The 12,411-nt window shown below is 33.2% G+C and overlaps 1 protein-coding gene across 1 annotated transcript in view; it reads right to left on the bottom strand.

Annotated features, from left to right (window-relative positions):
• LOC119688565 (laminin subunit alpha-1) overlaps positions 1-12,411 on the bottom strand; it is a 50,900-nt gene that overhangs the window by 3,173 nt on the left and 35,316 nt on the right. The window contains exons 2-11 of the mRNA XM_038103238.1: positions 10,667-12,029; positions 10,346-10,601; positions 9,749-10,127; positions 8,641-9,670; positions 7,613-7,809; positions 7,093-7,553; positions 5,955-6,713; positions 5,610-5,892; positions 5,389-5,539; positions 4,675-5,326 (exon numbers count right to left, since the gene is read on the bottom strand). Of these exons, the coding sequence (XP_037959166.1) occupies positions 4,675-5,326; positions 5,389-5,539; positions 5,610-5,892; positions 5,955-6,713; positions 7,093-7,553; positions 7,613-7,809; positions 8,641-9,670; positions 9,749-10,127; positions 10,346-10,601; positions 10,667-12,029 (5,531 nt within the window). The remainder of the gene's footprint in view (positions 1-4,674; positions 5,327-5,388; positions 5,540-5,609; positions 5,893-5,954; positions 6,714-7,092; positions 7,554-7,612; positions 7,810-8,640; positions 9,671-9,748; positions 10,128-10,345; positions 10,602-10,666; positions 12,030-12,411) is intronic.

The raw sequence follows: 12,411 nt of genomic DNA, 5'->3' as shown, positions 1-12,411 counted from the left end.
CAGAATTGGTAGAGTTAAGAGAAATTATTAATAAATATTTATTTAACCGATTAGAATATTTTTTGGTCATTTGATATCACAGAATTCTAAAAGCGCTGGCTATATACAATATTGACTGGATAGCAGATCTTAACTGGTATATATTATACTAAAAATAGTTTAATTTTTCGATATATAATTATTTATCTTTTACATAGAATAATATAAGAATATAATACATACAATAATGATAAATAATAAATTAAATTGAATAAAGATTATTGGATCTGGATTAAAATTAAACAAAAATCTGTCCCATGAGTCCATATCTCTTAGGAAAAAAATAACAAAATTTTTTCCCGAGATACAGGTCTTTTTATTTTATAAAAGAAGCTCATAAAAAAAATAACAGCCAAATCGGAGATCATGAGGTCATTTTTTGCCAAAATCCGTCCGGTTTGTAAAAGAATCCCGCATATATAGATTAGGTTGTCGGAAGAGTTATCCACAACAAAATAACAACAGTTACTAAGACAAATCTATTAAAGCACTAAAATGCAAAGATTAAATATGCCATAGAAAATGACACAGAAAAATGTGTGAAAGTATACAAAGAAAAACGTTATAAACAAAGGTCTATAAAAAAATTTATAGGGGATTAAGAAATTGATGTTAGAGAAAGATTCAATAGAAGAAAAAGGCATACATATGAGAAAAATATTGATATAAGAACGTTAAAAAGTATAGTCTATGAAAAATAAAAATATATGAAACAAAAATTATAGAGTAAAATAATGAGATATGGATGTGAAGTAAAGTTGATAAAGATTAATACAAACAGTATGACCGACCGTATGTGAAGAAAATGAAAGAAATCGACAAAGAGAGAATTCAAGCAATATAAAGATGTCGCGTAAGACTAACACATATTATTAATAAACTTATAGACATGAAATTGCCCGACAGCCGATACTGCGGTTAGAAGAGTCCTATTGTACCAATTTCACTATTGATTACACAAAGCCCTTTAAAGCTTTGTGAATAAAGTCCAGAACTAAATTTAGAGAAAAACTCTTAATCTGTTTTGGTGCCAGATTTTCCATATGAAATAAGTTACTACTGTGCGTTGTTAAAGCTGAACAGTCGCAAAGAATATGCATAGTAGTTTCCTCATCTTCGAGGCATAATCTGCATTCCGCATTAGCTGATAATCGTATTTTATGAATACACAAGTGCGTTCCACCAGTAAATTTTTGAGCAAATGAGAGCATCTCTGTAACATCCCTGTCGCAATTTGAAAATGCTACATGGACTTTACTTATACATTTTTTATCAAGTAAAATTGGTGTTAATGTGTGAATGAGCTGTTTTGGTTTGAATTTAAATTTTTGTATTCTTTATTTGCGCGGCACTAGTGTTCTCACCAGACTTTATACAAAGCTGATCTATGAAAATCTGTCTAAAGAGCATAATTTGGCACCTTATTTTTGTTACGCTCTCAGTTTGTACATTACTTGTATTTTACTAGAGTTTTACTATGAGTAGCTCGTGGAACACACCTAATTTAAACTAGAACGGAAGCTAATGATTTTAGTAACTGTTGAAAATAAATCGATTATAAAAAAGATATGTGAAGAAATTTTGAAACTAATTGCAATAGACAGAAATATAAGACTGAGAGAAAGAAAGTAATATTTATATTTTTTAAAGATTGCGTTATAAAAGCTTAGCTTAATAATTTGTTAAAAATTGATTGATAATAATTTATAATTGTTTATATATAGTAAACTATACAAATCGTAAGAAATGTTTAGATAATTAGTATAATTCATTAAATAACATATTAAAAGTCGATTAAATCTTATTGAAAACCACTATATTAAATCATATTGAAACGAGTTACTAAACTATATTCAATCATTTCATTTTATAATAAATAAAATCACCATTTCTTATAAAGTGCTACAATAATGCTTAATGTCACATTGATTAGGCACTTTTTTTCAAAAGTTAGAGCTGCAGTTTAATTTGTTATTGAAAATGTTATGTACAAATTATGTTATATGATCTAAAGATATTTGCTAAAAATTTATAAATTTTTATATGCTTATCAGAGGCTTATGTTTTTTTACTACGATTTTTGTTTTATGATACTTCAATCAGTCCTAATGATTCTTTTTCGTAATTTATGCAAACATAACACATTCCAATGATATGGATAGTTATACGGATACTAGATAGACGCGTACTAGATTTTTTTCACATTATTTTTTTTTTTTTAAATATATAATCAGAGCTAATAATAGAGCTATAGCCTAATATAACATCCGCTGACTTTTGAAGAAACAATAGTTACCCATATTTACATTTTATTTCCTTGATAAAGGATTTTATATGAACGCGATTTGTGTTAGTTTGAGCTTTTAGGGCTTAATCAAGCGTTTTATTAAAATCTTTTTTTGTTTAAGAAAGCCTTTTGAGTTGTTAGTGTTGGAAAAGTCCCCTTTGTTAGGCCAAAACATATTTTTATTCTTGTTAATTAAAACAAATAAAAAACGTTCTAAGATTTTTGTTCAAAAATTTTATTAATAACAAAATAAAAAATTACAAATTTTATGGCTTTTAATAATTATAAAAAATATAAAAATGAGCTTTTATTTTCTTAATGATTTAATGATTAAAAATGTTGAAATTAAGCAAAAATGAAAGCTTAAACAGACACAAAAAGCGTGTGAAATAGGCGATGATGAATGAGTGATATAGTAAATAAATTTGTTTATAAAAGTTTTCAAACAATAATAATATATTTATAGAAATTATGATAATAAAATGTAGATTAGTTGCTTTTGGCTTTAAAATTAATGAACTAATTTTTAAGTAGGTTATATTCGGAACACTATTATTATTATAACTAATTCATAATAAGAAAACATGTAAATATATACAAAATATGTAAAAATTATAGTTTTTTTTATATTTTTGAAATAATTTTGTAATTATTATGATTTTAATTTATATATATGAAAACTCTATGCCAATACCAGGTGTGTGATTTATGTTTCATATGAACAATTCTTAGATGAGCTTATTTATAAAATGTATTGAAATAAATGTTTAACTTAGTACTTTTACAGAGTTTTGTTTAAGGTAATGTGATGATAATTATTTTTTATTTTTGGTATTAATCCACAAGATGACCGACCCATAATATTTGTTAATTGTGCTTTGCTTTTTTATATTTTTTTTTTATTAGTATACAACAACAATAGCAGTAGCTTTTTGCAGTTTGAAATGAGAGCTTCGAGCTTTTTTTCTTAACAACTAAAATCCTACAAAATAAGAAAGAAAGAGAGAAAGAATTTTAAACTGATTTGTATTTACATGCAGCACGAAAGAATGCCATTATAACTAATTATTAAATGTTCGATATATATGAAGTGATACATAAATATGTAAATTTAAAGCTTAAGCGATTGGTGGCAACTTTGGCAAGTAAGTTCAACATAGTACATCAATTTAGAGAAAGATTGAAAACGCGACAAATGTCGGGATTGCTTAATAAGAAACAAAGCTGATCAAGCATCACTTAACTCTTTAGAGATGGAGTAACAGTACAAGAAATATAACTTCATTATATAGGTTATATGATTCGGACTATATCGACGACGTCTGCTTCTTGTCTAAAATTGGTTATAAAATAAACTACAACAAAAGTAAATTAATGCGTCCTAAAACTACCAACACTTCGCCGCTCGTTGTTGAAGTAGACAACAGCTCAAGAACAATCGACAACTTTGATAGTTTCTACTACCTCGGCAGCATCGTTACAAAGAATGGAGGGACCGACGACGATATTTTAACTCGCATTAGTAAAGCCAGTCATTCATTTTTCAAAATGAAGAAAATCTGGTCCCTGAACTTTATCTCGCATCGCACCAATTTGAAAATCTTTAACACTTGCATCAAATCAATCCTTCCATATGGATCTGAAACGTGGAAAGTCATAGAACGCATCCGAAAGAAACTGCCAGTATTTGTCAATAAATGTCTCCTTCGTATACTTAAAATTTTCTGGCCACTGTTAATCTCAAACACCCAATTTCTCACCATATACCAATAGAACTCAAAGTTTAAAGCCGGAGGTGGCATTGGATTGGAAACGTACTCCGGAAAAACAAAACCGCCATTGTGAAAATAATTTTGAGTGGAACCCTTAAGGCTCAGGTAAGCCTGGCCGCCCACAAGTCACCTGACTGTACTCTATCCACACTGAACATTGGTAGTTTGATTCATGGAACGAAATCCGGCAGACAACTCTTGAAAGACAATTATGGAACAGCTTCGTCTCCAATATTATAAAATTTATAAAACTTATATTCCCATAGTTTAAATTTAAAAATGAAAGAAATTCATAAGAAGATTTTCAAAGGGAATGTCTATCATAGATTAAAAACTTTTGATAAATGATAGTTTGATGCAGTATTCACTAATTTAAAAACAATAAGAATACAGAATTGTAGAATAAAAGCGGTAGATACTTGATGCAATGACTATGTTAATGAATTTCGCTTAATGATTTTAAAGTGGTGGAACATTAAAAATAATATCTGAATATATACTACTTGAACAAGTCACCTTCATCGCTTAAGCTTTAATTACATTCATAAAAGCGTCTTTCATTGAAATTTAACTTACCCTTAAACATCCTTCCGGCGCGGCCGTAAAGCTTTTTCCTATCATTGGTTCAGTCTTTAATAAAACATCTATAAAACCATTTGTACTTCCCATAACTGGACCGTTGCGACCAATTTGTACATTGGCAAAATTTTGTGCTTCATTAAAATTGATTGTCCGATTGTTGAAAACAACATCACGTATGGCGCCCTCAAGATTAATAAAAGTGGGTGCTAACGGTGTATAGGTTTCATAAGGTGGCGCACCGCCTATATATAAGCCACCAGCATCGCGTGGCATGCTAACTAAAGTAGGTGAACCGTTTAAATTTTTAACTTCCTGTATTCTATCGTCGACCATTAACTCAAATCTGCGTCCATTTTTAATTAAATTCACCACATGAAATTCTCCATCGTTTAATGTTGAATTAGATGCTAATTTAATGAAGCTACGTCCAGAATTAATCCAAGTATGCAGTTGTCCATTTACCAAACTTATAGAGTAGTTGCCTTTTATGTCTTTCTCATCATAATCGTCTTCAACTTCTGGCGGATAAGCAGACAGCAGTAGCAGGCAATCTGTTTGTAAGGTACGGAAAACAAAAGCAACATTTGCACGCTTTCGCAGAGTCTGTGACGACAATTCCATATAGCCATTGCCATTAAAACCGGCTCTGCAAATTCATATAAAGATTCATACTAAGGTTTGAAGTTGTTTTTCATCGAATGAACTTACTTTGTTATCATGTCTTTGCAAGACGGTTCAACACCAAAATAGGTTGAACTTTCCAATGGATCATAGGTTTCGCCATTAACTTGGACATCCATCATGCAACCAAGGAAAGGATTATCAGCACCTGGTGCTTTAGTGGTACCAGATGTAAAACCTTTGAAATAAATTTTTTCAGTAATTTCGTATAAAAGTATAGTCGTATTAATATCGATTATTGGACTCACCTGGTGGCACACCGCCCAAATAATAAACTGGTTTTGATAAATCAGGTAGCATATGACTTTTGATAGGAACATTTGGAGAGCCAGTAATGACGCGTTCAGTATTCACACGTAATATGCCGTTTTCTGTGCCACGCTTTGGTACAAATTCACGCGCTGCCTCAATTTTGATCCATTTGCCTGTATTATATTTGTTTGTGGTATTGATTTCCAATTTTGATTCATCGCCATAATCTATGCGGAACGTAATGCGACCACGACTGAGAGTGACTGATACAGAGCGATTCTAACAGCACGTTAATAAAAAAATTAACATTAAAATATTTATATAGAATAAAAAAAACTTACATTTTTATCATCTACCGCTAGGAATAACAATGCATTCTCATCAAGTGTTTTAAAAGTCATTTGCAGTGCGAACAGATTTTTACGATATGGGCGGGGACGAGTTTTCTTCACTTCAGCATAACCTATACCATTGAAGTGTCTTGCTATAGATGCAGCTGTAGATTCTTGCGCACCCAGCATAGCTCCACCACAATGACCTTCGCTACTAACAAAGTTCCATATACCTAATGGCTTATTATCGACTTCAACATTATGAACAACAACATTTAATCCAGGACTGATTTGCATTTCCTTCTTCTGTGCATTAGCAGGATATCCACCTAGGAATATACGCTCATTGCTACTTTCATAGAAACGCGTATGCTCTGCATCCGTATTGCCTATTACTGGATTTGATGGCATCAGACTACCGTAATTATTCATACGTCGTACAAGCAGACTTCCAACGTTAAGGGTACGATTTGCCTCAACATGATACCACGCATCATCATATTTAGAGTCGCGTGACTGTATTTCAAGTGGATGCGTGATTGTAGTTGTTGTACCACCCAAGTTCCAAACAAGACGCACATGTCGCTTATACAATTCCAAAGAAATAAAACGTCCATCAGCGCCCTGCACATATAGTAATGGTGAGTTACCATTTCGATTGGAGAGCGCAAAACTTATTTTAATTGTATTTGATGTGGTCAGTCCATAAGATGTTGATAGGTAAGAACGCACGCACTTTGTGCTCACGGATTCTAGTGAGACTTTAATCTATAATGCCATAAATATGAAATTAATTTATGAATAAACGAATTTGAATGAAAACATATTAGACGATAATCGAAAATAGTTAAAATAAGTTGCTTAGTATGGCGATAAAATTTTAAGAATATAGTGGATTAGCGCTAAATAGATTTTTAATTTTTCAACACCCTAGTACTTAAAAAGCGAGGAACTGAAAATTTTGTGATGATTAATTCCCGATCGAATATTAATTGGAGAATGATGGAATTATAATTAAATAAAGGTTATTAATTGGTTAAACTGAAGACTATTACTTTAATGATTGTGCAAGATGACTGTTAAATACTCATATTACAGGTATATTAAAATTCTTCCAATTGAATAATAAATCGATTTATATACTCACTCCTTCGGCGGCATGCTTTGCCTTAGCTATTTTATTTTTAAGCTCCTGCAATTGTTTAGCCATGGTGTTGTTCCAGACTTCAAACTTAACTTGTTCTTTTCTTGTTTGTTCTTCCACATAACCCAAAGAAATATTTGCCAATCTAATATTAGTTTTTGTCAGTGATATATTTTCCTCAGCCATGCCTAATTTGATCTCCCAGTCCGGTTCCAGAATAGCAAATTTTTCACGTAAACCACTTATACTTTCCAACATTTGTTTAGCCTTGCGTGCTTCACTGCGCATTTCGTCTGAAATCTTTTGGGCCGAGTCAATAGAATCTAAGGCTAAACGGGTGGCGGGTGTATGAGCAGATGAACGTATAATTGTTGACATATTGTTCGTACGTATACCAGCATCGATAATTCTAGTCTTGATTTGATCCACTTTGTGTTCATGCAGTCTAAGCTTTTCTTTCAATACTGAGTGAAAATATATAGTTAAGAGAGTGAAATATATTATAAATACAATTTTACTTTACCATTTGTTCTATGCATTTCTTGTAAAGCCTCCTTTTGCAAAACTTTTGACTTATTTAGAGATACTTTTGCGCGTTCGATAACCGAATTACCATCTCCTGGATAAAGCGTAAATTGTGCTGTATAAACGCCATTTTTAGCTTCAGCCGATGCTTGCCGTGCTGCGGTTATAGCGTCAGAAATATTTTTATGGGCCGAGCTGTATAATATGAAATAAGTTATTTGCTAAAATATAATGTCAAACCACTACTACTTAATTTTTAGTAATACCTTTCAATCTATTAATCTATTTATCGGTACTATCTTTTTTATTCGCTTATTTGCTTATTAAAATAAGAAATAAATTATTGGTGTTTGGTTTTACAGTGTATAGTACTTTTGTTCATGATAGACTTACTATAAGGAGATATACATACATCCATTAATAATATAACTCTTTGAAATATTTAGAAAGATTTAAACGTTTTTATTTTTATCTATCTTTGTCCTTTATTTATTTCTCACATATTTTATTTTGGAAATATATATTTCGGAACGGGTCCAAAATAATAAAAGTCATATTTTCATTACATTATTTTTTATACTTCAATAGGGCACGTGTTTAAGAGGCCAAAACTCCACCAAATATATCGAAAACTATGTTTATATATATATATATTCAATATTAATTATATATGACTGCTCAATAAGATGAATATTTTTTCAAATAATTGAAATTATCTAATACCTCATTCCCTCCGAAGCACGTTTATAGCTATAGATCTGCCTTCAGTATATTTTTATATATACTAACTGTAATTTTAAGCTATAAAAAAACTATTATCCATAAAGTTTTTAAAATTTTGATCGTGCATCTAAGTTTCTCAAAAAAGTTTGTTCGCGATTTTTAAATATTAAATATTAAGTTAAATAAATTATTGTCTTAATTATATATCGCATCGTCAAATATCTAAGTCTCACGTGAGTAAATGTATTCGGTTAGCATCAAAATGACTTATTTCTGCACATCGAATCGAAATTAATTACTCACCTCGCCAGTAATGCAATACGAGCTCCATTTCTTGTTGGTTGGAATTGTCTAGCATATTCATTGGATCGTTCCATTAAACGGTTTGCATGCTTTTGTGCTTTTGGCAGCCAATGCTTTTTAACTTCTCTCGTCATATCTTCCTGCTCAAATTGCGTTGAGTTGAGTATGGCACCCAAACGTACAATGGTATCGATTTCCCCACTTAATTCATTCTGTCGCCCTAAATTAATTTCTAACATCACATCCGTTTCTGGTATTAGGTTCTGATTTAGTTGTTTTCCTATAGCCTCTTTCAGTTCACGTATTTTCCCATAATCCTCTATCAGGTAGCTCTTTAAGTTTCTAATGTGTTCCTCGACGTCCTCAATCTCACTCTGCATTTCAAGTGTGCGATCAGCATGTAAACGCATATCGGATATGCGAAAATTGGTTTGATTCAAATCCCTCCATAACATTTCAACGCGAGCTTGTTGATCAAAAGCATCATCAGAGGCATTGCCGAAGAAATAGTAAAAATGCCAACCACAATTGCCTGTCTCACGAATGTTATGTATCGAGGCATTGTGTTCACGTATTGTATCGAGATAGAAGCGTGCCTGCTCTAAAGCTGCCGGCAAGCTAAGGTGATGATCGCTTTTACCATATTTCTTCAAATTTAAAATCGTTTCCACGATTTCAGCTCGCAATGAACTACCACTGAGAAACAAATCCGTTGCCGCATTCCGTAAGGACATAACGGCATTTTCACGTTTTGTAGCAGTTGACAAAGCTTTCCGGAATTGAAACTTCATATTTTCAGCATGCGAGTCTAATTTAACAAGATCATCTACGTTGAAATTGATAAGCATTTGTCGTGCATTTTTATAGTCATAAAAGTGTATGTTTAGTATATTGAAATTGTTCTCATATTGCTCAACTTGAAGGTATGGCGGTGGTATGCCCGTGAGATCCATATTATGTATGCCGCCTCGTAATTTATTATTAATTGAATTCATATAATCTAGTAGAATCAGTGTACAATTATCACACACTATGGAAATAATTAAAAATAAAATATATTAAAATATTAATATTATTAATAATACTAACGGCGACTGATTACGCTTACTTTTACATCCCCGATCCTCCAAATAGTGCCGTTCAGCTAAGCACTTATCGCATTTCAGCCCAGTAACGCCCGGTCTGCAGCTGCACTGACCTGTGGTAGCATCACAATCAGCGGCACTAATGCCATTGATGTTGCAGTTGCAGGGCGTGCAACTGTCATTTCCGAAATAACCAGGACGACATCGATCACAAAGCTTACCGGTGTACCCTGGTTTGCAGGTACAGCTGACTTCGCCTTGCCAAACATTGCAGCCGAGAGCATAATTTCGATTAGTTTCTGGACATGGACAGGGTTGACAGCCATACACCAAGTTGGGGTCACCATAATAACCTTCAGCACATTTTTCACAATGGTCTCCACCAGTATTTTCGCGACATGTCTATAATGTACAAATTGATATACGATTATTTCCATGCACTTAACAGGGTAATCAGTTAGTAAAATAATATCACTAAAGGTCTCTAAATGAATGTGTAGGTGCGAATGTCTACCCGTAAAAAGGAATTTAATTTGCTGAAGGTTTTTAGTAGTTTCAATTACAAATAACTTTTCTCACTCAATAGATTTTTAAAACAATAGTAGAACATAATCACTTACTAAGCAAACACCGGTTTCTCGATCACAAATGGAGCTGCGACCATTGCAATGACACGGCGCAGCACGTCCAATGAGGTCTTCAATGAAAACTGTTTCTACTTCGGTAATATTACGCCAACGATAGAAACCTTGACCAGGATCCTGACAAGAAAGTCCATCAAAACGTTTTGGACACTTACATTTTTCCACACTTTTAGCAAACATATTTGTAGATCCATAAACAAAAATAGCTGAGTCCATGTGAACATTTTGTAATCTGAAAATAAAAGATTAAGTAACATCGTTTAATCTTAGTTATACTTTGGAAATCGTATTACTTACACAATTTGTGAGAAATCTGCAAATGTATTGGCACGTAGGAAAATATGCTTTATATTTTGTAAAGCAGCCATAATTGTTGCACGATCTACCGATTGACTATTATGATGATACTTCCAGAAGGACTCGTGCAGTGGCACCTTGTATGTTACATTCAAGGAGTATTCATCATAGTTCTCGAATTCATAATAATCCAAAACAAGTTTTGTATGTGCATGCAATTGCACGAGTGGAAAGCGTGATAGTATCTTACGTTCCAAAGGAGTGTTAGCATCTTCAGTTAAAAGAGTAAAATACAAACTACCACCATAACTACTTGTGCGATCCCCATAGAATTTAGGAGGCAGTTGAAAGTATAATGGATAGTAAAACTTTTCATACGCTCCGATTGAGACGTTGCCAGTGGAGCGCGGTATTAAATTTAAATCATTCATTACACTTATTTCTGCATCTTCTTGATAACTTTTTGCGCCCTCCATTTGCACTACGACAATGTACTCATAATCATTATTAGGTACATGATCTGCATTTCCATACTGTACGCTTAAGTTGCGTGATTCTGCCATGCGTATGTGGCCCCAAGACCATTCACTTTGCGCACATTCAGCGGAGCGACCAAAGCAGAAGCAGCGTGTGCAGCCCTCCGGTTTTAGAGCAGATAAACCGAAAGTAGATTGCATACAGGTATCACATTTAAGACCAACCACCAATGATTTGCAAGGACATTGTCCATTTGCATCACAAGCTATGAGCCCATCAGAACGGATAAATGAACCATCAGCATCGCAATTACAGCGTCTACATTCCGGATATCCGAAGTAACCAATTGCACAGTTATCACAACGTCTGCCTGCATAACCCTCGCGACATTGACACTGGCCAGAATTTGACTCACATACCTGTCCTATTGAGCCAATTCGATCACAGGCGCAATCACGACAACCCAAACGTGGCTGCCAACCCCAAGTGCCGCTAACGCACTGAGCACAACCTAATCCACGACTATTTGGTGGACATATGCATCGCCCATTAATGGGATCACATACCTGACCTTCACCAGCACAAGGAATACAACGTTGACATCCATCAACAGAAAAGCCAAAGAAGCCATCAGTACATTCATTGCAATGTTGACCACCAACACCAATCTTACAATCACATTGACCGGTCCAAGGATTACATTCATGTCCACGTGAGCCTGCGGAGTCACAATGGCAGTCGTGGCATCCTACACCTTCTGTAAGATTCCAATGACCAGACTTGCATTTATCACAGCGACGACCAGTAACATTGGGTAGACAAGCACACTGACCACTGCGTTTGTCACAAATTGTGGATATGGCACCGATTTGACTGCATTTGCAATCTGTAAATAACAAAATAAAAATTATAGAGTTACTTGGAAAACAATATATACAATGTGTATACATATATCTAAAAGTAGTTCCTCTGCATAATATTAGATTAGACAGATTTAGGAAGATTTGTTATAAATTATAGTTATAGCTATGTATATAATTTATTATGACTGATTTCATATGATTGCAAAAGTATAAGGAGGTTTAAAATACTATTATCTATTATGACCAGAGGTGGATCTTAGTTATATATAACAGAGTATGTTAGTTATGTGATGAGTACTACTCTACTCTATTCTACTCTACATAGAACAAGTGAGAAACTTTCCAAAGAAGTCATAAGCTTGTTGCTTTGTTCAATCTTAGGTAAAAATCGAACTCAATTACATC

The sequence above is a fragment of the Teleopsis dalmanni genome, chromosome X, assembly GCF_002237135.1.
Source record: "Teleopsis dalmanni isolate 2A chromosome X, ASM223713v2, whole genome shotgun sequence".
In the NCBI taxonomy this organism is placed as follows: Eukaryota; Metazoa; Arthropoda; class Insecta; order Diptera; family Diopsidae; genus Teleopsis; species Teleopsis dalmanni.
The sequence above is the reverse complement of the archived record's forward strand: the minus strand, read 5'-3'. Positions and strand labels throughout refer to the sequence as shown.